Source organism: Dermochelys coriacea, chromosome 1, assembly GCF_009764565.3.
Source record: "Dermochelys coriacea isolate rDerCor1 chromosome 1, rDerCor1.pri.v4, whole genome shotgun sequence".
Taxonomy (NCBI): domain Eukaryota; kingdom Metazoa; phylum Chordata; order Testudines; family Dermochelyidae; genus Dermochelys; species Dermochelys coriacea.
In genome coordinates, this window is record NC_050068.2 from 155,564,860 (window position 1) to 155,590,530 (window position 25,671).

Genomic DNA, 25,671 nt, shown 5'->3' on the forward strand with positions numbered 1-25,671 from the left:
GCCTTTGCCTGGGGTACCTCCTCCGAAGCTCCCATTGGCCAGGAACTGGGACGTACCCACAGGCAAGAGCAGTACCTGGAGCCCTGTGCCGGCCACTTCCCGGAGTGGCGCGTGGCAAGGGCAGGCAGGCAGGGAGCCTGCCCTGGCCCCACTGTGTGCCGCTGCTACCCTGGAACCACTCCAGGTAAGCGGTGCCAGGCCAGAGCTCATACCCTGAATCTTTCCTGGACCCCACACTCCAACTCCCTGTTCCGAGCCCCCTGCCACACTCCAACCCCCTTCTGTACTCCAACCCCCTGCCCTGAGCCCTCTGCTGCACCACTCCTGCACCCCAACCTCCTGCCCTGAACCCCCTCGTACACCCTGCACCCTTCCTCTGCCCCAAACCCTTGCCCTGAGTCCCTTCCTGGACACCGCACCCCCTCCCACACTTCAGCCCCCTGCCCCAGCCCTGCATTCGTGGCCCTGCATGCAATTTTCCCACCCTGATGTGGCTCTCGGGCCAAAAAGTTCGTCACCCCTGCTCTAAAAGGTAGCTTTTTTCTGATGTTAGCATCTGTCATGTTCTCACCTTCAATAGCTTCACATTTAGATCCTGCATCTTGGATGTGTAGACTATAGCAATGGTGTTGGGCTTCTCTTCTTGCTCTTTTTCCTCTTTGAAGGCCATTCAGTTTGGATTGTCCTATATTCTTTTTCTCCAGGTAACCATTAAGTATAGACCCTCTAGTTCTTTCTGTCACAGTTCAGGGCAACTGCACCTGTATTCCCCCTCTATGATAGAACAAAGGCTCCCACTCTCAGGCTTCCAGCTTCCCTAACTGTCACTTCTCTTGCACAGAGAGACACGTCTCATTCTCTTCTAACCAGGGTATCCCCGCTCTGAACAGTTTCCTCTGCCTTCACTGTGGTGTTCCCAGCTAAGACAGACTGCCCAAGCAGGCCTGCTTACTTGCTCTTTAGAGACGGTTAACAGTGTGACTCATAGCTGCCACACAGCAATTTTTCTGCAAGCCAATTTTATTCTTAAAGTAAAAGCACTAGAGGGAAAACATTAAAAAATAAAAGAACCTACACACATGCTACTAAGCTTAACAGAAATCACGCCAACCCCAATGTGGGCTCTGGCAGGAGCAGTCCTTCAGTACCCCATTTGAGGGGTTTCCTTGTGCTTCAGTTCAGAACAAGCACAGAGTTTTATGGTGCCTCAGCAGGTATAGTCCTTCCAACCCTTCCGTAAGGATTGGAGCACTCTGTGGATCAAGGTTCCTGGCCGTCTGCTGGATCAGGAAGAAGGCCTGAGTCTGTTTAAAACTAGGCTATTTATTCAAAAATCTTTTTCTGTTGGGCCCTGGGGAATCCAGTTTGAACTAGTATATACCATCCTCTGCAGGGCATGGCTTCAAAGAGCTGATAAGCAAAGGAATTACTTTAGCTTCCCCCTCCTTCTGAAGGAGTTGCATACAATTCTACAACAATACATACACAACTACATTTTAACCTGTGGACCCCAAAGTATTAAAGCTAATTCAGTAAGGTTTATTTTAATCCCACAAGGTTTGGCTATGATACTATCTTTGTGTCATGCTCTCCCCTATGAATGTTCCCTGACTGAATGCTTGACTCTTTTGTCTCTCAGCTTAGTCCCCAACTCTTGTCCAGAGTGACTTCAGATTTGATACAGACAACTTGTCTGATTCTTCTGGTGTTTCCTTTCAGTAATATCTTAATTTAACCTTCTGCTCTTGACTCAGTCTCCCACTAACAATCTGTTGTTCTGTTCACTTGGTCTTTTACATTACTTCTTTCTGATTTTTTTTTTTCTTTTGAATTCCTGAATATATTCTGCAGAACTAGTTGCTTTCTTCTTTTTATCCTCATTACAAAATGAGACTGGGCACTCTTTCCATAGAAGAGGAAAGAAGCCCTTTTACAATTCTGGGTTTCCTCTTGATCTATGAGAAGCGAACAGTGCATAGCACTGCAGCTGTGTGTTGACTTGAATGAGGAACTCCCAATACTAATTTGTTCTTCATTTTAACCATCTTTCATGAGTGTTTCTCTAGACTGAAATGGGAAATTGTATTTAATGGCTAAAACAAAATATGCATATAAAAAAGATGGGAGAAGGAACTGTGCATGGAAAGGTAGAACAGTGGTTGGGCTGATGGAAGAGATTGAGGACTCTAAATGCACTAAAGGCTGGTCTGTCCAGGTTAGCTTTTATTTCCTGCTAGAGGTGAGCTAAGGCTGAAATTCAGGCAGAAACTCTCCAATACTATAAAACCTGAATGTTGTAAACCAAATTAAGTTGCTTTTTATGGGATTTTAAATTAAAATCTCTCTATATAATATACTATTTTATGCCCTTCACTCCATTTTTAAATTAATCTGACGATTATTCCATTCTGTACCTATGGTGTGACATTCTTTATGTGCTGATTCATGCAATCTCCTCATAAATCCTCTTCCTACGCCCCACTTTCTCTACAAACCAATAAAAATCAGTTTTGTTTAAATTAAATACATTTTTCTTTTAAAAAATAAACCTATTTAAAATCAAATTTGAAATTGACAGCCTATGTTAAAGGAATAAATTTACTGTAATCTGTTAAAATAATTTTAATTTACATAAAAAATTCAAGCAATATGTGTTTGCTGCCAAAGTTTTAAAGAAAGTCAAGGAACTGAACTGGTTAAATTCACTGGCCAAGCACCTGGAACCAGAGTTTGTTGAAGTTAAACCAGCTTTGTGCTGCAGTAGTCACTTCTGTAGATGCAGAAAATATATATTCTTAATTTGAGTTTATTCAACTAGTTCAGTTAACTTTGAACAAGCTTGTCATTAAACAAAGAAGGAAAGCTTGGTTTTTTTTCTTTTCTGATCAAGGCCCAAAAAAACCCTAAGGTCTAAGAGGATGAGATCTGCTAGTTCTAAAGAACTTGAAGAACATGGTGACACGAAACAAATAGTTCAATTTCCTAACTACAGATAATACTTCCTTTGTTTAATAAATCGGTTAGTTTTAAATGCAAAACATGATTTTGAAAACCTGACTTTTGTTTTTTGTGTATTCAGAACATTTACAGTATTTACATGTAACTAATAATATTTAAAAATACTTTTTTGCATTTTAATTTAACTAACCAGTATCCATCCTAATGGAGTTTAGGGAATATCATGAATAAAATTTAATCTAATAAATAGAAAATGGTAAATGACATTTAACGTAAAACTAAAAATCTGAGTAAGTGAATGTTAAGCAGTATAACTGCTTAAATAAATGTGCATAGATATGATGTATCCTCCTGGTTAGCAAAAAGAATTACCAAATATACCAACCGCTGAGAATCAACCTTTCTTTAGGAAAATAGATGAAAAGTAGAAATGCATAGAGCCCTGCGCAGATACAAAATTTGTATCTGCATCCAATCTGCAACCGCAAAAATGGTCTGCGGATATCCACATCTGTGGATATAAAGCAGATAGCCGCAGATTTGCAGAGCTCTACAAATGCAACACAAGGTTTAAATCACTTCAGTTTAAATCAGTCTGCCCTACTGTAAACTTCTCTACCCAAGTTATTGATCACTTTTATTTCAAAAATAAAATTGACAACCAGCAACAGCGTTCTTCATCCGCTCTCTCCTTTGTTGTTGTTATACCACAAAATATACATGGCATTTTATAAATAGAATAATTCAAATGTCTGTCCCAAAGAGTTTAGAATGGAGATCTTCCTATCTTCCTCTAACTTTTTGACTCCCCATCCTTTTTGTTGTCTCTTTCATCTCAATTTTCCTCATATCTAACCATTCTCTCCTTTCTGGTTTTCTCTTCCTTCTGTCTACAAACAAGGCTTGAAAAATGTACGCAGTGCCTACTTGCCAGGCAGAAATACACCAGTGTCCCAGGCCATGATCCCTCCCTGCAGTTCAGAGGAACCTGGATAATATGAGAAAATTTGATATTTAAAGACAGATATTTCCCATGAGTGAGGCTAAGAGGTAGAATGGGGAAATTATGAAAAACATACAGTAGTTATCAAAAATCTGACCAATGCTCTCCTGTCTCTAGGCATTCCCCATTGATCCAGTGTCTGGCTAGGCTGCATATCTCCATAACAGGTCTGCTCTTTGGGTTCCCTCTCTGACTTGAACCCAAAAGCTCTGATCTCCCTCTGATTGGTTGCCTGTCTCCCATTGGTCTGGGGTCTCCACTGTTTGAGCCTGAAGGCCTCTGTTTCTGCTGAATGAGTCATAGGGAGGCTAGCCTGCAATTAAAAACCCACAGGTGGCCTGTGCCAGCTGATGGTGGCTCATGGGTTTGGAGTAAGGGGCTGTTTAACTGTAGGTGTAGACATTTGGACTTGGGCTGGAGCCCCGGCTCCAGAACCCTGTGAGATGGAAGGGTGCCAGAGCTCAGGCTGCAGCCTGAGCCCAAATATCTATGCTGAAATTAAAAAGCACCTTAGCCCAAGCCCTACGAGCCCAAGTCAGCTGGCACAGGCCAGCCATAAGTGTCTAATTGCACTGTAGACATGCTGGTCAAGTTCTGTCTGCAACTTGTGTCTGATGACCCCACCTTCCTGATGGTCAGAACCCTTCACTGTCTCAGTCTGTCTTTGTTCTGCAGTCCCCCAGTTTAGGATTGATGATTTTGTCTTGCTGTTGGTGAGATCTTCCCTTGCAGCTCCTGAAAGCCCCAGCCTCCTGCTAATTGGGTCCCCACATTTTCATTCCCCCCGCTGGCCATCTCGTTGCTCCTCCAGGTGACTGGATACTTCTCTTCATCTGCTGCCACTGTACTCCCTTCCTCTTCTCTTCCCTTCCCCTCACCCCCCCCACCCCTCCCCAATCTGTAGTCCAATCCTGATGGTCCTGGTCTCCTGCAGGTTGGTTCACCAAGTGATTAGTTTTCCCTTTGGCTTGAGCCCTGATGGCATCAGGTTCACCCAGTGCTCTGTTGCACTGTTCTGGTCCACCTGGTCTCAGCTCTGTTCTGTGCTGTTGTCCAGTGTGCTCCAGGATCTCAGACATTTCTTAGTACTCTTGGGGTTGTCTTTCCTGCTGAGACAGTCACCTGCTGGGGTGATATGGGAGAAGCAGCAGCAAGTCTTGAACAGTGCCAACTGGTGCTGCAACTAGGAATTTTTGCATTTCATTTATCAAAACATTATAGTCCAGGTAATCAGAGTGACAAAGGTCCCACTCATGCAACCAATCTGACTTTTTACTTGTCATGGCTCTACAGATAAGTGGATTTTAAGCCTTTTCTATGGCTAAAGATCTTGTTTCCCCATCTTGAAGGAGGAAAAAAAACCTTTCCTTGATCCCAACTTTCTCTCCAAGTACCAACCTATCACACTGCTCTCTTTGGCTCCAGTATCCTAGAGCATGCTGCCTAAGCTTCTCCAGTTTTCTCCTGGATCTCCCTTCCATTCTGAGGTACATGTGCAGCTGTTTCCACTTGGGTTGTCATTTCTGTGCAGGGGTGAAATTAAGACCTCATTCCTCTTGTGCTAGTTCCCTAAAATTTGCTGAGATCCTGTGACCAACCTGGGAGTGGGATCAACTTGTAAGTTCCTGCAGGGCCTCTTCATTGTTAGTAGGGAGTGCTTCTTGTAGTAGCTGGGAAACAGATTTTGTAACTGCTGTTTTCACCACCACAGCCATCCTTATCTCCTTAGTAAACAGACTTCACGTGTTAATTGGAACAGGAAGGAAGAATAAGGATGGAATTCCACTTCCATATACTGATGTTGACTGGTGGGAATTCGTGGTGGGGTTTTTTTTTTAATTGGGGATTGTTTGCGGTTTAATGCATAGAGGTTTTATGTGATGTGTGTGCTGAAATTTCAAGTTTAAAGAATAGCAGGAATTTTTGTGACATTTCCAAACTTAAAGTTAGGGATCTATGGAATCTGAGACCTAAGTTTTCAATAGTATGTGTGCTCAATTGCACACCTAATGTGTATGCAGTTACCACAGTTGCCTGCGCAATCAGTGTAAGCTAGGTATACAATTCTGAAATGTAATTTTCTGAAAACTTATGCCAGAATGGACAGTTCTACGATTAAGACTTGGATTTCAATTAAACATTAGCATTAAATTGATTTATGAATTGATATAATTCAAAAATGAGACATTAAATTGTGTATGAAGTTTTCTTCAAGAAACATGAAAACACACAATAACAGTTTCTATTCCTGTAACCTATATGTTAACAGTTTTATAAAATGCTGTTAATATAATTCCCTAAGTATCCCATGAACTTTAGGGATTCACAGTTGTTGATTTGTTGTTTTACTGCAGGTGGAAGTTGCAGCTCCATGAACTGACAAAACTTCCTGCTTTTGTACGTGTGGTGTCAGCAGGAAATCTTCTAAGCCATGTTGGTCATACAATCCTGGGAATGAACACAGTCCAGTTGTACATGAAGGTTCCAGGGAGTAGGACGCCAGGTAAGTACAGACACTTTCCATGGAAAAAATCAAGCAATAAAGTCAAGAAGGTGTTAACCTGGTCTCAGTGCAGATCTTATATAGTTTATGATGTGCATAAATATAACACAAGTGTATATTAGAGTATCAGTTTAACAAGAAATTAGAAAATGCTTCATGGTGCATATGGAAAGTGACAGTTACTTTTTCCTGTAACATTAACTTCTGAAATTTCCTAACTTTTAAGTGTTTTTATTTTCACAACCTTCAATGTTCATTATTGCTAACCTTTTGCATTTAATTGCCTCTTTCTTTAAGAAAAATGAGACACGATTGACTTGCTTCACTTGCACATCTTGCAAGCTTCTGTAAGCTTTTCCAGCAGAGCTTGTAAATTCCTAGAATGGCAGTTTATAATTAAACCTTTAAGAGCTAAATTTGTTTAATTTAAACTTTAGTTACCTGAGGGTAAAAGACATCCTTCAGTGATAGATAGATAGATTTGTGATTAAGACATTGAACTAGGATATAGGAGATCTTAGTTCAGTCCCTGGCTCTGCCTTTGGTTTCATATGTGACCTTCTGCAAGTCCCTTAGTGTATCTGTGCCTCAGTTTCCCATCAGTAAAATGGAGGTAATACTACTTTAGTCTATCTTGTCTATGTAGATTGAAAGCTCTTTGGGGCAGGGATTTTTTCTTAATATGTACCTGAAACAGTGGGGCCCCAATCTTGCGTCGGGCCTCCAGGTGCCCCCAAAATAAAAATAATAATTGTGTTTGACTGAAGCTCAGGTATAGCAGAGCTCTTAAGATCTACAAGAGGGGAGCCACAAAGCATTATGCATATCAAAGATTAGAGAAATTGATAACTTTTAGTCATCCACAAATCAATCAAAGCAAAACTGTGTTGTCACTAATACATATCCTAAGTAACAGTGTTTTTATTGTGTATTTTTAAAAAAGTGTAGATACTCAAATGCTGTGGCGCTAGGCATTATTTACAAATACATATATAATTAAGCTGTGATATAATTTGCCTTAATAATAATTAGTGCCTACATAGTACTTTACATGCTCACAGTGCTGTCAAAAACAAAATTATCATTACTATGAAAATAACAATTTTTCTCATGAATTTCAGGTCACCAAGAAAATAACAACTTCTGTTCAGTAAACATAAATATTGGTCCAGGTGACTGTGAATGGTTTGTTGTTCCTGAAAGCTATTGGGGTGTCCTGAATGACTTCTGTGAAAAGTAAGTCTCATATGTTGCAAAAAGAAAAGGAGTACCGGTGGCACCTTAGAGACTAACAAATTTATTAGAGCATAAGCTTTCGTGAGCTACAGCTCACTTATATGTTGTGCTCAGATGTTTTTAGGGCTTCTGTGTGTATACCTGTCAGATGCAGAAACATCTCACACATGCTGTCAATGGGGAGGTGGAGGTGATATTTTATAGCTTCTGATGAATCAGAAAAGTCTGTTTTTCCTTTATACTTTTTCACCATTTTAACAAAATAGATTGCAGTATGCAAAAAACAGCCAACTTTATGATTATCTCAGTTGCCTCAGGATAGTTTGCCCCCAACCATCAGCAGTTAACTTAGATTTATTTCAGGACTTTTAAAAAGAAAAAATAAAGGTGGTGGAAGAGGGAGCATAGGTGACATGGGGGGGGGGTTGTAATGGATATGGAGACTTTGACATGCAAGTCAAAGGTTCAGATTCAGAACATATCAGGAGGGCTCAAAAGTTACTACTCCCAGATGTATTTTAAGACCTCGATCCAATTTCCACCTTACAAAGCCCATCACATAATCATTGCTGCCACTCTCTTAGATTTTATGTTATGTACGTGAAGACTAACTAGCACTCTTACTCAAATGGTAGTCTTTCCATATCAGTTTTAAGGTGTGTAGGAAGGGTGATAGGGAAATATTTATTGCTCCCATACGTGATTAATCTGCTCTGTTACTCAAGTGTATTTTGTGTATATGCAAGTGTCTTTGCAGGTTTTTTTTAAAATGGCCATAGTGTCTCACAATCAACAATGAAAATAAATCCATGTTGTGTTAATTCTGTAGATTAGCTTTTAAACTACATTTGGTTTTCTTATGTGTTCATTATTTGATTGTATGATAGCGATGCATTCTTTTCAAAGACTGCACAAAACTGAGCCAATATGACAACAACAGAAAAAAATATTTTAAAGAAAAAATGACACCAACATGACAAACATCTTAGAACTAGAGTCAAACCATTCTGAAACTGCTAGAGAGCAGCAGAGGAAATCAAAGGTGGAAGGCTAAAAGTGAAATAGTTCAAAGAATTTGAGAGAGCCTGAATCACTGAAGATAATGCAGTGCAGGACTGGGTGCTACCATCTCACAAATAACGTGGCATCAGGCTTAAGAGCAGCCTGACAGGCCCAAGGGATGAAAGAGGACAGATAAAAGGGACATGCCCAGCTCAATCAGCCCTTGCATTTAAAATATATGAAGAAAAAGTCAAAAGACACGCTTCATGAACAATTTCAAGTAAGATGTGGAAGAGGATAAAAGAAAAAGCAGTTAGTGATTTAATTATTGATGACTAGTAGATGATATGTATTTATTCACTGGAAGAAATTTATATGAGCCAGAACTCTTCATCTGATCTGACTGCAATTTATAATTAACAGTACAGTTATTATATAGCAGTTAACATATAGGTTGTACTGTTGAATTGGCGGGTTGGAGAATTAATTCAGTCACCATAGCAACTAATACCTTGGCCTCTTTACTGAGACTGATAAGAAGAGAGCTGCTGGTGGTGGTGGTGTTGAAGATGTGTTCTCTAGTCACTATGCCTTGTCTAATCTAGACTTCTTTCCTAAAATTTCCCACTGTTGCTATCATCCAATTGTGGTAGCAATATTGGAGTGCTAGAGTAGAAAAGGCATCAGCAACCACTGGCATTTTGAACACCATGTTGTGCAGACCTGCTCTGAGCGGGGTTAGATGACAGTGGTTAAAATGCCCGTAGTCATTCTACACTAATATTATGTTGATTGCGACTACCGATGGAGTTGTATTAGTGATAGCAATACTGGGAAATGTTAAGAAAAAATAGTGTAGACAAAAACCTGGACAATAAATGGAGGCCATCAGCTCATTTCACACATGCAGCCAAGTTGCTACATACAGATTCAAGACATAATGACCCTACACTGGATTCAAATCAGCCACCAAGAGAAGAAAACACTGGGGGGTTTATTTTTTATTTTTTACCATTTCCTGTGTCATCAATCACTAGTTGGAAGCATTTGTAATAGTGATCGCTGTACGCAAGTATTCTGATTAACTTAACTTTATCTTGTTAGTAGGCATAGACCCCTAATTTATCTATTGGTAAATGTGGAAGACTGTTTTTTTCCTATTGTTTCAGAAATAATATGAATTTCCTAATGGGCTCTTGGTGGCCTAACTTGGAAGACTTGTATGAAGCCAATGTCCCAGTTTATAGGTTTATTCAGAGACCTGGGGATTTGGTGTGGATAAATGCTGGCACTGTTCATTGGGTTCAGGCTATTGGCTGGTGCAACAACATTGCTTGGAATGTTGGCCCTCTTACAGGTATGGTGAAATAATATATATGATGACATAGATAATTTGTTCGTATTGTACCACATGCATCCCAACTCTCTTGGGCTTTTTGGGCTTTTAATTTACCATATTTTACTAGATAAAAATTATATCTATTTCAACACAAACTGTATAATGTTAAAACCTGAAATGTTTTCCTCTGAAGGAAGACTGAAAACATAAGCACCACAGTCCTTTCACGATTTATTTAGACTAAGCCTCACCACAATCGTGACTAAATTTTGGTATAAAGACAAAAAGAGAAAGGAAGGAAGTGGAGTGCAAGGTAGAGTGAATTCATCTAATCATTTCCTTTCTCCTCTCCTCATCCTGTTCATCCATCTAGGAAAGAGGTTGCACGGGTGAGGAGGACTGACCATCCAGTAGTTAGTTTTTTTTCAAGACCATTGAGCTCTCCTATTTTTAATAATAAGAGGCAATTATAAACCAGTATAAAATCTTGAGGTTTTTAAAAAGTTCCAGGAATATTGGCTTTAAGTACAATCTTTCAGTTTAAAACAAATAAAAACATTTGGCTAGATGTTTCAGACCCACAGCTATGAGAGAATTATGTAAAATCATTAGGGTTCAAACTGGTATAAGCAGAAAAATAGAAAGATAATCTCAGAGAATGGGAGGAAATTCAGCAGACAAAAGAGGACCAGTACGTAGCTCAGAAAAGAGCGATTTTCTTAACTAGTAATGCACACCACAAACTTTATTTTGGTTTAGTGCTATAAGCGGTATCGTTCCAAGATCACTTGAATTGACTGGCATTCCCTGAGCAGCAACACATGTGCAACAAGACATTCCTTATGTTGCTTAGCATAAATTTAACATTCCTAATCTATCATCAACAAACCTCTCTCTATTGTGTAATGTTTAGAAATTGCGTATTGTAAATATATGACAGAATTGTAATATAGAATTGGATGGAACAAAGGCAGTTGCAGAAACTAGCAAATTAGGTTTTAAACCCTAAATATTTGAGAATTTAAATTTAAAAATCCCGTTTTTAAAGTGATCTCTGTTTACTTTTAAACTAAAACCATTTTAAAAACCATTATTTAAAAACGCTTTTTCAGGTTATTGTGGAATTGTGTATGCTCTCAATATTCTAAATATAAGGGACTATTGTGTAAAAATTTACTTTCAAAGCTGTAAAAATTGTAATGGCAACCACTGTAGCGTACAGTATGTAGTTTTCTCCAATCTTACAAAATTCAGGTTTTGAGTATGACCAGGAGATCTTCTTGTATCCTTTATTGGCTTATCTGAAAGTTACTGTAACTTTTTCTTCTAGCCTGTCAATATAAATTGGCAGTGGAACGGTACGAGTGGAATAAACTGCAGAGCGTCAAGTCAATAGTGCCAATGATTCATCTTTCGTGGAACATGGCACGAAATATAAAGGTCTCAGATCCAAAGCTTTTTGAAATGATCAAGTAAGTGTATTTTAAATTTTTTTGTATCCATTTCGACAGATGACTGTTCTTATTTTGAAAAAACGAGGGTGATCTTTTTTATTTACAGAATAAATAACTTTCTAGTGAAATCCATTTTATTAGATTGTGTTTAGCATTACATTAAATGAATGCTGTTTTGATGTGGTGCATTAGGTATTCAGTGTAATTTTTAGGCCTAGATTTCCTGATATTTTTATCTTAACAGTGAGCTCCAGAGTTTTTTCAACAATATTTTAGGTTTCAATCTTGCAACTTGTATGCAGATAGACCTCTGTTGACTCTGATGGGGCCCTGCACGAGCACAAGGGTCTGCCTGTATATAACAACAAGTTGAAAGATTGGGCCTTCTGCTGTCAGTAAACTTCAGACTTGGGGTGAGCATGTTTAATTATTTTTAAAGTTAAACTAAATATTATAATAGTAAATTTACTTGTTCGTTTCCAGTACTCACGTTTAGCTGATTTATATTCTATCACCAAGAGAGGCAGGGAAAACATCTTTGACAAGCAAGGAGGCAGGGTTTGGGAAGCTTCTCCCCCCACAGACCCCTTTCATTTGAAGAGTCCTGCAGCTGATTTAATTGAGTAAATGAGATGGGTTCAAAATTGAGCATTTTCAAAAGTGTGTTTCCCAGGTTCAAGTCATCTTTAACATATCTTTCATGCCATACAAAGCCATACAAAAATAAATCATCTGGCATCACTTCCGCCCTCTGAAATCCTGAGAAAGCAGATGAGTATTCCAGCATATTTTTACTCGTGAGGGAATTCTGCGCCAAGACAGTAAAAATTCTGCACACGGTATTTTAAAATTCTGCAAATTTTATTTGTCAATAAATAAATGCGGAGACTCAAGCATGGCAGTGGGTAACATAGGCTGCACAGAGCTGGGAGATCGCCGTCGTCGCCATCACCCCGGACAAAGACTCAGTGGTGAGGCTGCTCCGGATCCTGACACAGCACAAGAGCTGGGCCTGCCCCAGAAATACCCTGGAGCCCTGTCCCTCCACGCCAAGTGTACCAGGTGTCGGCAGGCAGGCTCAGAATAGCAGGATCCAAGTATGGAGGTCCTTAGTGTGGGGAGATCCAGGTGTGGGGTGAGAGGATTATCTCTCTGTGTGGGGTTATCTGGGTGCAGGTGGCTCAGAGGAGGGTCCGGGCACAAGGCAATGGGACTGCATGGGGGTCCAGTGAAGGTGGTTGGGGCTCAGCAGGGTTGTTCTGTGTGTATGGGATGAGGGAATCTGGTGCTGGGGGAGTGGGGCTTAGGTGAGGGTCCAGTACAGCTGGTTGGGACTCATAAAGGTGGGGGTCTGGGTGCAGGGGCTCATTGGGGTGGTCCAAGTGTGGGGGTGGGGCTTCTTGGGGTGGGAGTTCAAGTGCAGGGGACTGGGGGGGGTGAGGGGCTGGGTGCGGTGAGAGGCTATGCAGGGGGGCTGGGTGTAGAGGGGCTCCAGATGTAGCGGGTGAAGCTCAGCAGGGTGAGGGTTCAGGTGCGGGGGCCTCGGTGGGGGGTTCTGGGTGCTGGGGGTGAGGCTTGGCAGGGGTGTCTGGGTATGGGGGCATCTGGATGCATGGGGGTTGGGTGGACAGGGGAGCAGCTCCCCACACAGTCACCCCTCCCTCCAAGACTGAGGAGTGATGGGGGCAGGAAATAAGGGGAAGATGCGGAGCTTCCTGCAGCCAAAGGAGGTTTCTGGGGGTGGGTCTGCCCTGGCCATTCCTTGCAGGGAAAGAGGAAGTCCCATCCTGCCCATCCCACCTGGGACTAGTAGGTGAGCCCAGCACAGAATAAGAGCCACTGGCAGGGATGTCCTCAGCACCGCACCCTGTGATGATTTACCTCTCCAGTGGCTGCTCCAGGCACCCAAAATGACACACCCGTGCTGCTCGGAAGGGGTACACAAGCTCTCTTGTGGCTTCCCTTTGCTTCCCCATCAGTCATTTTTTTGCAGTGAAGCAAAAAAAATCTGGGGGGAACGTTAATTCTGTGCATGCGCAGTGGCACAGAATTGCCCCAGGAATAATACTGTGTGGGCCAACATATTTGTGACCTTTTGGGTCACTCCGGGCAAGGTACAGGAGAATGAATTTCAGAGTAAATGACTCATCACAAAGAATGCCCTGCAGCTCTCATCCTTTTAATATGAGGGGGCTTATAAACCACCTTGAAGGTGACCTGTAAAAAACTGGGTTTAACCCTGCAAGAGAGAAAATTACAGGAGAGAGAAAATTACACATATACCCCTCACCTTTAAGGATCTATTTAAAAAAAAAAATCTGAGGGTATTTTCCTGATACTTTTTTACATTAGAAGTTAGTGTTCTGTCTAGACTGGAATATACCCTGATGATTGGAGAACTAACGAAATGGTGACAACACAAATGCCAAGATTGGAAGTTGAGAGGGGAAGGGATTTTTAGTCAGACTGTTTAAGAGTCTGTGTTTTAGGGGGTTGTGAACATGTATATAGCTTCAGTGACTAACTTTTTGGATAAAGATGCCTTTATTAAAAATTCAACATCCTTACCCTTTCAGTTAAGATGCTAAAGCTCACAGTAAGCATCCTTGGGAAGTCCCAGAGATTCTCCAGCAAACCCAGGGAAGTCTAAACTATTGCTTTCTGTTTGACTAACAGCCGCTGGGAATCTAATTAGATGCCTAAATTGCAAATGTACACTACAAATGAAGAACCCCCTTAATCAGATGGCAGATATAATCTTTTGCCATACTTTGCAGTTGTTTTCCCCAGTCTACCCAATATCTCTTCTGTCTTACCTGGATTAAGCCTCATCCAGTGAGCCATCACCCAGCCCACAATTTTTGCTAGACTCTGAAACAAGTGTTTGTTCATACTTATCAAGTTAGTTGAAATGGAGACGGAAAGATATGGTCAGCATACAGAACATACTGCAGTCCATATCTCCCCTCTAGCCCTCATTTCGGCCCCATATATAGAGAAAATAGGGGTTCCAAATAGTACTCTCTGAACACTAATGTGAGTGCCCTTGGGAGAGAAGAACCATTGTCCAAAACTATCCACTAGACCTGCTCAAGGGGAAAGGGATGGGGCCGCCTGAGAGTAGTTACGTCCACTCCTGCTAGCTTCTGTATTCTATTGCCAACACTTTATAGTCATTGGTTTCAAATATAGCTCATTGAATATCGGCATGAATACTTGATCTTTATTGATAATTGGAAAAGGTTATTTATCAATGCAACAGATGCCAACTCTGTGCCAAATGACGATTTGTATCCAAATGGACACAGGTCAAGGAAATCCAAGGCACCTAGATAGTCTAAAACAGTCCCCTCTTTTGGGAGTTAAGTACCAAAATAGGTAGGAAACAGGGTAGAGGAAGAGTTTTTGCTGAAATAAAAGTGACTTGTGCTTCTCATTTAAAAAAATAAGCTAAAATGTTCTGCAGTGACATAGAGGCACTGGCATACATGACAAAGAGCAGTATTTAAAACTAAATGTGAATGAGTATACCTGTAAATGTTTGGGACTATTGTGCAAGGGAAAGAATTAAAATGTACGCATTTGAAAGAAAGTTTGAGCATTTAAGACATCACAATAAGTATGCAACCCAGCATTGTCCTTTTACATAAAAGAAAATAAAAAGGACCAGAAGCTTATAAAAAAAAAAAAAACAGTGTTCAAAGATCTGGAAGTGGGGCTGAAATTGTTTGGGGAACCAAATAAAAATATCCAAAATAAGTTAAGAGAAAAGACACCCCCATCTCCCAAAAAACAATCCCCTGATGATGATAGCAGAAGTGTCTAAAGGGAATAAGAAAGGCATTTACAAATATATTGAGGCAAAAGAAAAAGGAAATATTAGAGAGTGGGGACACCTTAATGAATGAGTAGGGAGACAGTAATTCTAAAATGATTGCAATACTCAACAGCTTTATAGGGAAAAAAGTCATTTTGGATGAAATAAAGAAAATAGGGTTTGTGTAACTAGAAAGCAGTGAAGGGATATTGATTATAAAAGCATAGGTAAAAGGATACGTAAGAAATAATGAATATGCCCAAATCAGGAGATCCAGATGATACGTATCCCAGGATATTTGCACCAGAGTAGACAAATTACTGAAGGATATATTTATAGAGAACAGCCCTGCATCAAGGGGATGGACAAGATGAAAACCAGGCTTTGAAAACTTCACCAAATATATAAAGGTTCAGATGCAGATCTTGCTGCCCTTTCTCACAGAAGAAATCAGGCTGACATCTCCCTCACAGTGGGTTCACCCTATGTCTGTACTAGACTGTAAGGTCTATCCTTTTTTACCAGAAGCCTATCCCATACCCTAATAAAGTATACTACTTGGAGCATCCGATGAAGTGAGCTGTAGCTCACAAAAGCTTATGCTCAAATAAATTTTAGTCTCTAAGGTGCCACAAGTCCTCCTTTTCTTTTTGCGAATACAGACTAACACGGCTGTTACTCTGAAACCTGTTACTTGGAGCAGTGTTTCTCAAATTTTTGAAAGCTGAGCCTGCCTTCAGGAAAGTGAAATGAGTTGTGCCTCCCTTTAGCCCGACTGTGTGGTGTTAATTTGTACATCTTTCATCTGCCCCCTCCCCTTAACAAGTCCTTCAGGCATTACACACTTTGGGAAATGCTGGTGTAGATCTTCATAATGATACTTACACTTCTTTCTTATATGCTTTGATTAGCTATGAAATACTTGAAAATGTCAATATTGTTAACTGTCGCCATTGGCATCACAGTTTTCAGGCTCTCTAAAAGCTCAGGCAGATATCGCTGCAACATCTGCTCTTGTTTTAAATGCTTTCTTCACAACTGTAACAGCTAGAAAACTTTTTGGCAATGAAAGCTGAGACTCTGAAGAACAATTGAGAGAAGGGCTTTTAGGCCTTCCCAAAGAACCCATCTAAATATTGTATGGGAGCACCAAATATTGACAGTAGTTCTTTTTAATTCAAGACATACTTCTTAAGCAGGTAATGTTTCAGACTTTTTTTCTAAATTATTAAACTAATAAATTACTTTATTGTGCTCTTTCAGTTACAAAAACAGGGTAGCCAGCAAATAGAATAGACAGAAAATTAAAAGGTGTCTTTCCAGTCCTCAGATGTCTGTTGCTGGACTAATCCCACCTGCTGCCTTCTTATCATTACTCCAAATTGATAAAAACTTAATTGGCTAATCTCAAAGGTGTGATTGCAATGGCATGTTGGAGAGAGCTGGGCTGATTAGGGATTGCGTGTACCAACAGCCTTCATAGATGTAATGTATTTGATTTTCTGTAGCCAGCAAATTATGGACCCTGCCCCATATGACCCAGAAGTCTGCATTATTCTTAATGGCAATTCAGTGCAAGAACTAAATAAATTAAATAAACTGATACTCTTGTAGCATAATTATATAATATGATGGCTCTTAATGAGAATTGTATAACTGAAATTCCACATACATTCTCTCAAAGCTACTCAGTTTAGATTTAAATATTGGTAAATGCCGTCTGATGGGCTAAATGACAGTTGACTCATATTTTGGGTGACCAGACATCGTGTTTTTAAAGGGACAGTCCCATATTTAAGCCCTCCTGCAGGTGTTCCAGCTTTTTTTTTTTTTTTTAAATGGGCATGTTATCCCATATTTTCTGACTCCCCCCGCCCCCATCAGTACTGGTGGATCCTGCTGCTGGCCGGATCCCTGCTTGCCAGCCGCCCGCCCACCAGCAGTTAGTGGAGGGTCCAGTGGCCGATGATGGGGGTGGGTGTGCAAGGCCGGTGACAGGGCCAGTTTGCAACACGTGGGGTCCCCTGCTCCCCATGCTGGTCCAAGCACTCAGCTTCCCAACAGCTTCCTTCCCCCACTGCCTCAGGCTGGACTAGGGCCCCAGGAAAGCCCAAGATACTCCAGCCCGGGGCGCTGGCCAGGAGGAGCTGAGCCCTGCATGTGCCAAAGCCTTGCACAGTGCTGTCATGGGAAGCCTCTCCATCCCTTAGCCAAGCTCTGGAGTGGTGTGGGGGAAGCCATTTGAAGCCTGTTCATGCCCCAACCCTGCAGGCTCCACAGCACCCCCCAGGCAGGGGCTTAACACCTTCTTCAACCCCCACTCCCTCAACCTGGGTCCTGCCCCCAGGGAGCGCAGGGCTGCTTTGTCCTGAGGCCCCCTCCCCTGCTGAGCCACCTCTCTGGTCAGGTTCGGTGAAGCCCCTGCAGTCAGGTTCCCTGGGCCCTAGTGCACAATGCATCGTCAGGGCTTAACCCCTTCCTGCCCGTGTTGTAGCCAGGGGACAGGAGGCGGCTGGGTTCTGTCCAGGGCCAATGGCAGCCTGGAGGTGTTAGCTGCCTTTCGACTGTGCGGGCAGGAAGGGACAAGCTACATCCAGCCGCGGAGAATGGGGGAGTAGAAGAGATGAGCTCTGCAAAGACGTGAGCCAGATCATCACTCCCTCCCATTCCTCTCCTGTGACTGGAAGCAGCTCCCTTCCCTTCCTCCCGCACAGTGCCAAAAGGGTGCTGCTGGCTACATTCTGATGTGAACCCTGGCAGAAATCTGGTGGGGGAGAATGTGACCCTGTGTGCCCCCCCCCCCCCACATGTTGCCTCGGGAAAACACGGTGCCAGGTACTAGGAGAGTTGTGTTCATCCCGGCAGTCCAGCCAGGCATGGAGGGCGGAGAGCGCCAGGAGGGAGTGGAGGGTTGGCCGGACAAACACGCGCACCCCCCCCCCCCCCCCCCGTGTGAGCGAGGTGTACAGGAGTGTGTGTGTGTCACCTCTTCCCGTCTGAACCATAAAGCCTTAAAGATAAGAAGGTAAATAAAAAGAATCCAACTATGTAGTATTTCTTTTTAAGAGGGGCTCAGTCAACTTGATGTTTGTTTGTGCTGCATGGTTCTGATTGATTGCCGTTGAACTCACTTGAATACGAATAATTTTACCAGGTGACCCTTATTCACTGTAGGGAAATATGGTCACCCTACTTGTATTTTATTAGTAAGGATAAGTGCTGGGTATTTCTTACCTTTCTTACAGAGATGTATCTGTTTTTAAAATGTTTCATAAATTTTTTTTTGTTTTTGATATAAATTAATTCCCTGATTTTCTGCAGCAAAACTTTTCCAGGTGATTAGCTCTTATCTTCTCTGACTTAATCATTCCTGCTTTTGTTTGACATAATCTCAGACCTTTTCTTTTCTATTGGATAAAGTGATTTAAGTCACTTGATACTTTAAAAAAAAAATTGGTTTAAACTTTGTAACACTAATTTAATTTGAATGTACTATAGCAATTTTAGATTAAAATTTATGAAGTGCCACTACATTCAGGGTATCTTATTTGAATTTTACTAAGTTTCAATAGTTAAAAACCAAAATATTGAAAATTAAGGACATGATCCTACAAATACTTAAGATAGGAACACATAACATAAGATTTACTTACGTGAATAACCCCTTTCATTGACTTTAGTGGGGGATTACTTGTGCTTGAAATTACACATCTGTATAAGTGTGTCATACATGAGGGGCTAAAACTGTATTTGTATTAAACATTTCTTATAGTGGCATAAAATCTGTCACTTCAAAAAAAATTATCTCAGTGTTAGCAATGAAAAGTTATTTAGACTTTAAATACATTATCAACGTTATTGAGAACTTTTATATTCACAGGCCAAAAAATTTTTAGTTTTAATAACCTGCATTTTAGCTTTTTTCAGCTTTTGAAAGTTCAGTATGTCAGAAGGTGGTGTCAGTTGCTAATGTAGAATGGGCTTATTTACAATTTTGAGTTTGAGTTTGTGTTGTTCTTGCAGTACAATACTAACAAGTCCCTGGATATTAGTGTTAGGGTGTGGGGGACAAACATAAAGTCTCAATGTAGAATCTAAAATTTTGCTAACATAAAGAAACAAGTATAAAACATACATTAGCAATTTAAGACTATACAATGAAAAGAAAGTAAGGAACTAGCACTGTGTTTGAACAATATTTTGGGGGGAGGGGGGGCCGGGAAGGGGAAATAAAACTTTTTTCCACTAAGTTTTCCATCTAGCATTTTTTCTTCCCCTTATGTTTTCCAGTGTGTCTGTAATGTATGTAATGACCCTTTGGAGAGGAAAATCAGAGTTCTGCTCAAATGCAAAGGATAGTTGAGAACTAAAAATTATTGTAAATGACACACAAATTTGAAATTTAAAAAAGTCAGGTGACCCATTTTGGCCCGCTTATGAGAACACACTTGTATTTCACATAATATTGGAAAGTAAAATGATGTATTGCTTGACCGGATGAGCTAAAATTCAAATCTGTTTTTTGTCATTTACATAAACATACTGCAAACAATTGTAAATAGTCATTTGGAAGCACACTAAACTTTTCTTCCTTAATGCAGTAAGCAAACCAATACCAAAATTTTCTTCCATTTTTAGGTAATTTTTTTTCTAGAGAAATCTACAGAAAATATTTTCTGAAACTAGTCTGGGTATTTTTTTTAACTCCTAATCTATAATAATTGCTACCAAAACTCAAATTTTGGACTTTAGGCCACTGGAAGACAATAGTGTTGAGGAGGTGATTTCTTTTTAGGAGGTTGTTAGTGTAAAATGATGCTTTGGGTCAGCAACATAATACTTTGAGTTTCATATATGAAATGTAAGCTGTTTGTTTTATCCCGGTAAGTCAACCAAACTTCTTGTTGATAATGTTAGATTAAAACAGTTGTATAACTACAGTACACTAAAAAGCACAGTATTTCACTGTTTAAGGAAGTTTCATTTGCTCCAATTAAAATGAAATATACTGACTGTTGTGGTGGGGGTTAATGTTGAATAAATCAACAGATAAAGTTTAGTTTTGAACTAAATATAGGGGAAATGTTTGTGTATAATTATTTACTTTTGATTTTTGTAATAGGTATTGCCTGTTGAGAACTCTCAAGCAGTGTCAGACATTGAGGGAAGCTCTAATTGCTGCAGGAAAAGAGATTGTCTGGCATGGGCGAACAAGGGAAGAGCCTGCCCATTACTGTAGCATTTGTGAGGTCAGTAGAAGTAAAGAACTTCGCAATTTTAAATTGATCTATTTTTCTATTTTTGGGATGTCTTCCATTATTATTGCTGCTGTTGTTAATTTTGTATTGCTTTATTTGCATTACAGTAGCACCCGCTATCTGCTAATTGCTGTAAATAGATATATGCAAGAAGACACAATTGCCATCTCCTAAGACCTTACAGTCTGATCTTTCAGATATGGGCTGTATTTTGCTAAACTCTCTTTTGCAATGGACATGTTGTTACTCATGCAATGTTTTTCCATTATCTGGGATTCTAAAAAAAGGCTCATCCCATCTGTATTGAATTTGATCCACTGAGCTTCATTTTTAGAATTTTATTTTATTGTATTTCACTGATCAGAAATAACCTCAAAGAGAGAGAGAACTTTGGTGTGCACTCTTCATAGAACATCCCTGTCTTGCTAGGTGTTTTGATTCTCCTTATTATTTAATATGTTTTTAAAGAACAGGAGAGCAATATTGCTGAAGACCAAATGAAAAGCATCCTTTTAGCACCTCTGAAAATCAGGCACTTCTTGTCCCAGGCTGAGAATCCAAAAAAGGGGGGACACTGAAAATCAGTAGGCACTTGAAAATGTTGGCCTTAATTTCTCTGTTTACCCATCTACAAAACCAGTATAATGCTAACAGTATGCATCTTACAGGTATAACTCTCAGATATTGAAACTTGCTTGATAATATTTGCCTGCATTTTCTTTAGTACCTTCATTCAAACATCTTAATCTAGTAATAGACATGAGTTGGAAGAGTTCCTACCTCTGTGACTGAACCCTGGAAGTGTGAATTTTTCTTGAGCTACCTTGTCTTTTTTTTCTATGTGCACGTGCACACAGTCAGAATATAAATCCCAAACCAGCCAAGCCTTATTTTCTGTAAAAAAATTTTTTCCAAAAACGGATGTCAACCCTGATTTGTTTCCTATTACACAGGTGGAAGTCTTTAATCTGCTTTTTGTCACCAGTGAGAGCAATTCTCGAAAGACCTATGTTGTACATTGCCAAGACTGTGCGCGAAAAATAAGCGGGAATCTGGAAAATTTTGTGGTGCTAGAACAGTACAAAATGGAGGACATGATGCAAGCCTATGACCAATTTACATTAGTAAGTTATATTCAGTGGGTGCAAAACTATCTTTGTAAAGCTGTTGTATGCTGTGTTGGTACCTATTTGTATATGAAAACCTTGGATTTTCTGGTTCAAATGGATTTCTAGAATTGTATTTTTAGTTTTTACAGGAAAAAAATATTGAAGGAGCAGAAATGCATGGAAAAGTACAATAATTTACTACAGAGTATATAAACGAGTTTCCGGAGAAAAACAGTTGTTAAAATTCACAAGGATGAGGCTTAAAATTCTAATATAGAGGCTACCTGAAGATCATGTCTGGATCAGATAGAGACAGGGCCTTTCATAACTGGGGGGGGCAGTTTGCCCTGGGACCCCCATTTGAGAGGGCCTCCAAAATCACCATAGGGCAACTGTGCCAAATTTGACTGACAGGCATTGCGACCTGGCATATGGAGTCTCAGCGCCATTCAGGTTTGGCTCAGCCATCCCTTCATCATCATGGAGGAGCAACTGGGCCAAATTTGAGTGAAAGGCATTGTGACATGGCACACAGGGTTGCAGTGCCACTCAAGTGTGGTGCCTGCCATTGATTAGTGTTGGAGTTGACTCGCCTATTACAACTGGGCCTGTATCCAGACACCACTGGCATCATTGCACTGGGCCTGAGGCAACCTGCCAGGCTGAGAGTCTGGAGGTAGGAGTGAGTTGAGGAGTCTGGGATACTGCTCCCACTGGCAGCCAGACTAGAGCTCTGGGGGAGGTGGAACCAGAAGTGGCTCACTGGCTGCATACAGGTTGGAGTCCCACTGTTATCTCCACAGGGAGGCAGTGGCCCCACAGGCCTGGGCCCCTTCTTAAATCCACCCCATCCCATTGTGTTAAACTCTTTCATCTCCATGGTAATTTTTTTGGAATGGTGGAGTCTTCAGTTTAAAACTTCGCCCTGGGCCCCCAGAAACCTCTCTGTGCCCCTGGATTGTGAGAAGAAGAATAAAAATAGTGAAGCTGAGAGACTAGCACCATGTTCAAGAAAAACTTTGACATTATTTCTAGTAGGAAATAAAAAACCTGGCTTTCTTTCCACTTGGCAAGAGAATTCTCTCAAACAATTCTGTTTGGGGCCTCCTTTGCATCTGAGTTATAAAGCAAAAACCCTGGTGTCCATTACTACTTTGCCCATTTGTAGGCTTGTTCTGTATGGTGTAGCCTGCTGGTTTGAACTGTGCTAACGCATGATTGTCCATTCATTCCATATGGTTTTCAGTGTTGCAGGCAAGGTCAGATGTCTTGTTCATAATCAGAGTGAAGAGTGGTGCTGAATTGATTCATGATGCACCTTGCATTCACAGGAAAGTAGACAGTAGTTGGTTAGAGCGTTCTGAGATGTATTTTAATTGAGTATGGCAGTCCAGAAATGACTATGCCTTTTGATTAATTTCCAGCTGCAGCTCACAGTGTTGGTTTGGATAAATGTTTTTTCTCTTTACTAGACTTATGAGATAACTTGTAAGCTTTTAGCTAAGGTATCATGATTTAAATATCCAGGGCATTCTCAGTACAGGACCCTCTACTCTGGAATTTACTCCCTCTGTTCATTTAACAGAGCTCAGAGTTGTTGGCTTTCAGTTCACATGTAAAAGACCCAAAATCATTGTTTGTGAAGCACTAAGATACTGAAGTGATTGGTACAGAAAAGTCTATAAATATCTGTTCTCCCAGAGTTGTTCTGAGGTGAGCCAGAAGGCTTGTATAGGGAAGAGTTCTGTTGTCTAATTTTTAGCATGTTTATCTAGATAGTGTTGTGATGGATGATTTAAAATAATTGTACCTGTGCCTAGAGAGCATTAATGTAAAATATTAATAAAATGAAATGCAAATTGTACTTGAATATGCAAAAAAAAATCACAAATGTGGTCTTAGAAAAATCCTGAAATATAAAACCAATTATGTTAATTTATCCCTTAAACTTTATACATATTGTTTACATGGATCTTTATTGAATAATTGCATTTTGCCCATTGTAGAAAAAGTAATTTATTTTTTCTTTCCAGGCTCCTCCATTGCCATCCTCCTCATCTTGACATTTTTCCATGGACATTAAATGAAAACTTTTCTGATATTCAGGAAGTGACCCAGTTCTGCACCACTGATTTTTTTTTTGTAGCTATCCTGTAAGGCTGCTGGCTTGAAAGCTGTGTCTATGCAACCTTCCAAGTGCGGAGTGTCAACCAACTGGACAGGAGAGAGCACTGCCTCCTATTCCAGAACTCAAAATAAATAAAGCTCATCCAGCTGTACTTCAAAAAAAATAATAATAATTCCATGTTTTGTATATATCTGACAAAACTGGCAACATTATACAGACTACTGACTTGAAGACCACCTCTTTTGTATTTCTCTGTTTCTGGGCTGATGAATTAGTTTCATCCATTTTTCCCCTTCAGAATTTCCCTTGGAAAAAGTACTAGCTTAGCTGGTCATTTCTTTGTAAGGTAGTTAGAAATTTTAAGTCTTTCTTTGGGCAACATTTTTTTTAATGTGAAAAGTTAGGTGATATAAATTTTTTACTGCTTTTATGTTTTTCTGTCTTGTTTTGAAACCATGATGGTTACACTTTTGGTTCCTAAAATAAAATTTAAAAAAATTAACAGCCAAGTCACAAAGATAAATGGGTTGCACATAGACTAAGGAATAAACTTCAGATTTGTGATTTTTGTTTCTAATCTTGATGTAAATTTACACTATTTATAAATACATATTTATTGCTTGAAAATATTTGTGAATGGAATGCTGTTATTTTTTCCAGATTACCTGCCATTGAAATTTTAAGGAGTGCTGTAATTTCAAACACTACTCCTATTACATTTTCTATATGTAAATAAAACTGCTTAGCATTGTACAGAAACTTTTATTAAAATTGTTTAATGTTTAAAGTTTTTCTATTGTTTGAGTTTTAAAAAAGATTTTATGTACAGTGCCTAGGTTTTGTTCATTTTTGGACTCTGATTATATATATATTTTATATATACTTGTGTGTATATATAATATATATAGAATCTGAATATAAATATATGGATAAAAATTTAGAGCCTAAATTTCTCTCATTTTAAGTTTTATAAATATGGTAGATTTGAGATGTCTACTGTAAAGTATTGCTTACAAAAGTATGATTATTTTTAAAAAATATATGGTATGTATCCTGAAGACATAAAAGACCCTTAAGACTGGTTTATTGTTAAATTGCACTTTTTGCAATAAGAGGCTAATAAATAGTTGCTGCCAAAATGTAGTAGTAGAAAACAAGTAGTGGCTAACCTTAAAGGTCACAGAGAAGTAATGGGTTTGATAGGAAGTTTAGAATAATTTTAGAGGTTACATGAGAATGTTAACTATGGGCTTTGGTGGATATGGTATATAGAATACAACCAAATTGAAATTTGTATCTTCCAATAGTCTCTGTTAACAAACTAAAATAAGACTTTGTCGTCTTGGTTTCAGTTTTGACTCAAAAAGGTCATTGTTTTATGGTGGTCTTTTGTATTTTCACATATTTTGTAATAGAAAATCACTGGTAAATTTTTGAAGCACTAGGTTTATTTAGGGTAACTTTATAATATATGACTGTAACACTGTTTGCAGTTTGAATTAATTATGGCATTTATTTTATTAAGTTGCTCATAATTTTTCTCAGCAGTTTCTTAACGCATTAAAACTAAATTTCAACATTTATAGTTTTCTTAGTGGATTAGAGTTGACTGATGCATAGAATTCTGCATCAAATAACAGAATTTCTCACTGTTTCTAGCGTGTAACCGAGCTGATTGCATTGTTACCTTTTCCTGTATTCAGTGTGAGATGTTAGACGCAAAGCATGCAGCTATATTAATTAGCTAATAATTTGGTAAATATTGAACAGTGACTAAGCAATTGCCTCTTGTTTTTGTAGTTTAAAAAGAAAATAGCCTCCTTTAATCAAGTATCAGTAGAGCTTGGTTAAGTGCTGTTGCTGC

General features: G+C 39.7%; 1 protein-coding gene across 17 annotated transcripts in view; it reads left to right on the plus strand.

Moving 5' to 3' along the window:
• The window catches only part of KDM6A (lysine demethylase 6A), a 289,478-nt gene extending 264,884 nt beyond the window's left edge, over positions 1-24,594 (plus strand). For 9 of the 17 annotated variants that reach the window (XM_038390659.2, XM_043506376.1, XM_038390697.2 and 6 more), the window contains 7 exons: positions 6,316-6,464; positions 7,586-7,700; positions 9,872-10,059; positions 11,372-11,513; positions 20,435-20,561; positions 21,524-21,694; positions 23,713-24,594. In XM_038390659.2, coding sequence (XP_038246587.1) covers positions 6,316-6,464; positions 7,586-7,700; positions 9,872-10,059; positions 11,372-11,513; positions 20,435-20,561; positions 21,524-21,694; positions 23,713-23,742 — 922 coding nt within the window. In that variant the 3' untranslated portion in view covers positions 23,743-24,594. Of the gene's footprint in view, positions 1-6,312; positions 6,465-7,585; positions 7,714-7,803; positions 8,227-9,871; positions 10,060-11,371; positions 11,514-20,434; positions 20,562-21,523; positions 21,695-23,712 lie in introns of those variants that run through there. The other 8 variants (XM_038390670.2, XM_043506355.1, XM_043506379.1 and 5 more) reach the window with 2 other exon arrangements.
• Positions 24,595-25,671: the final 1,077 nt, after the last annotated feature.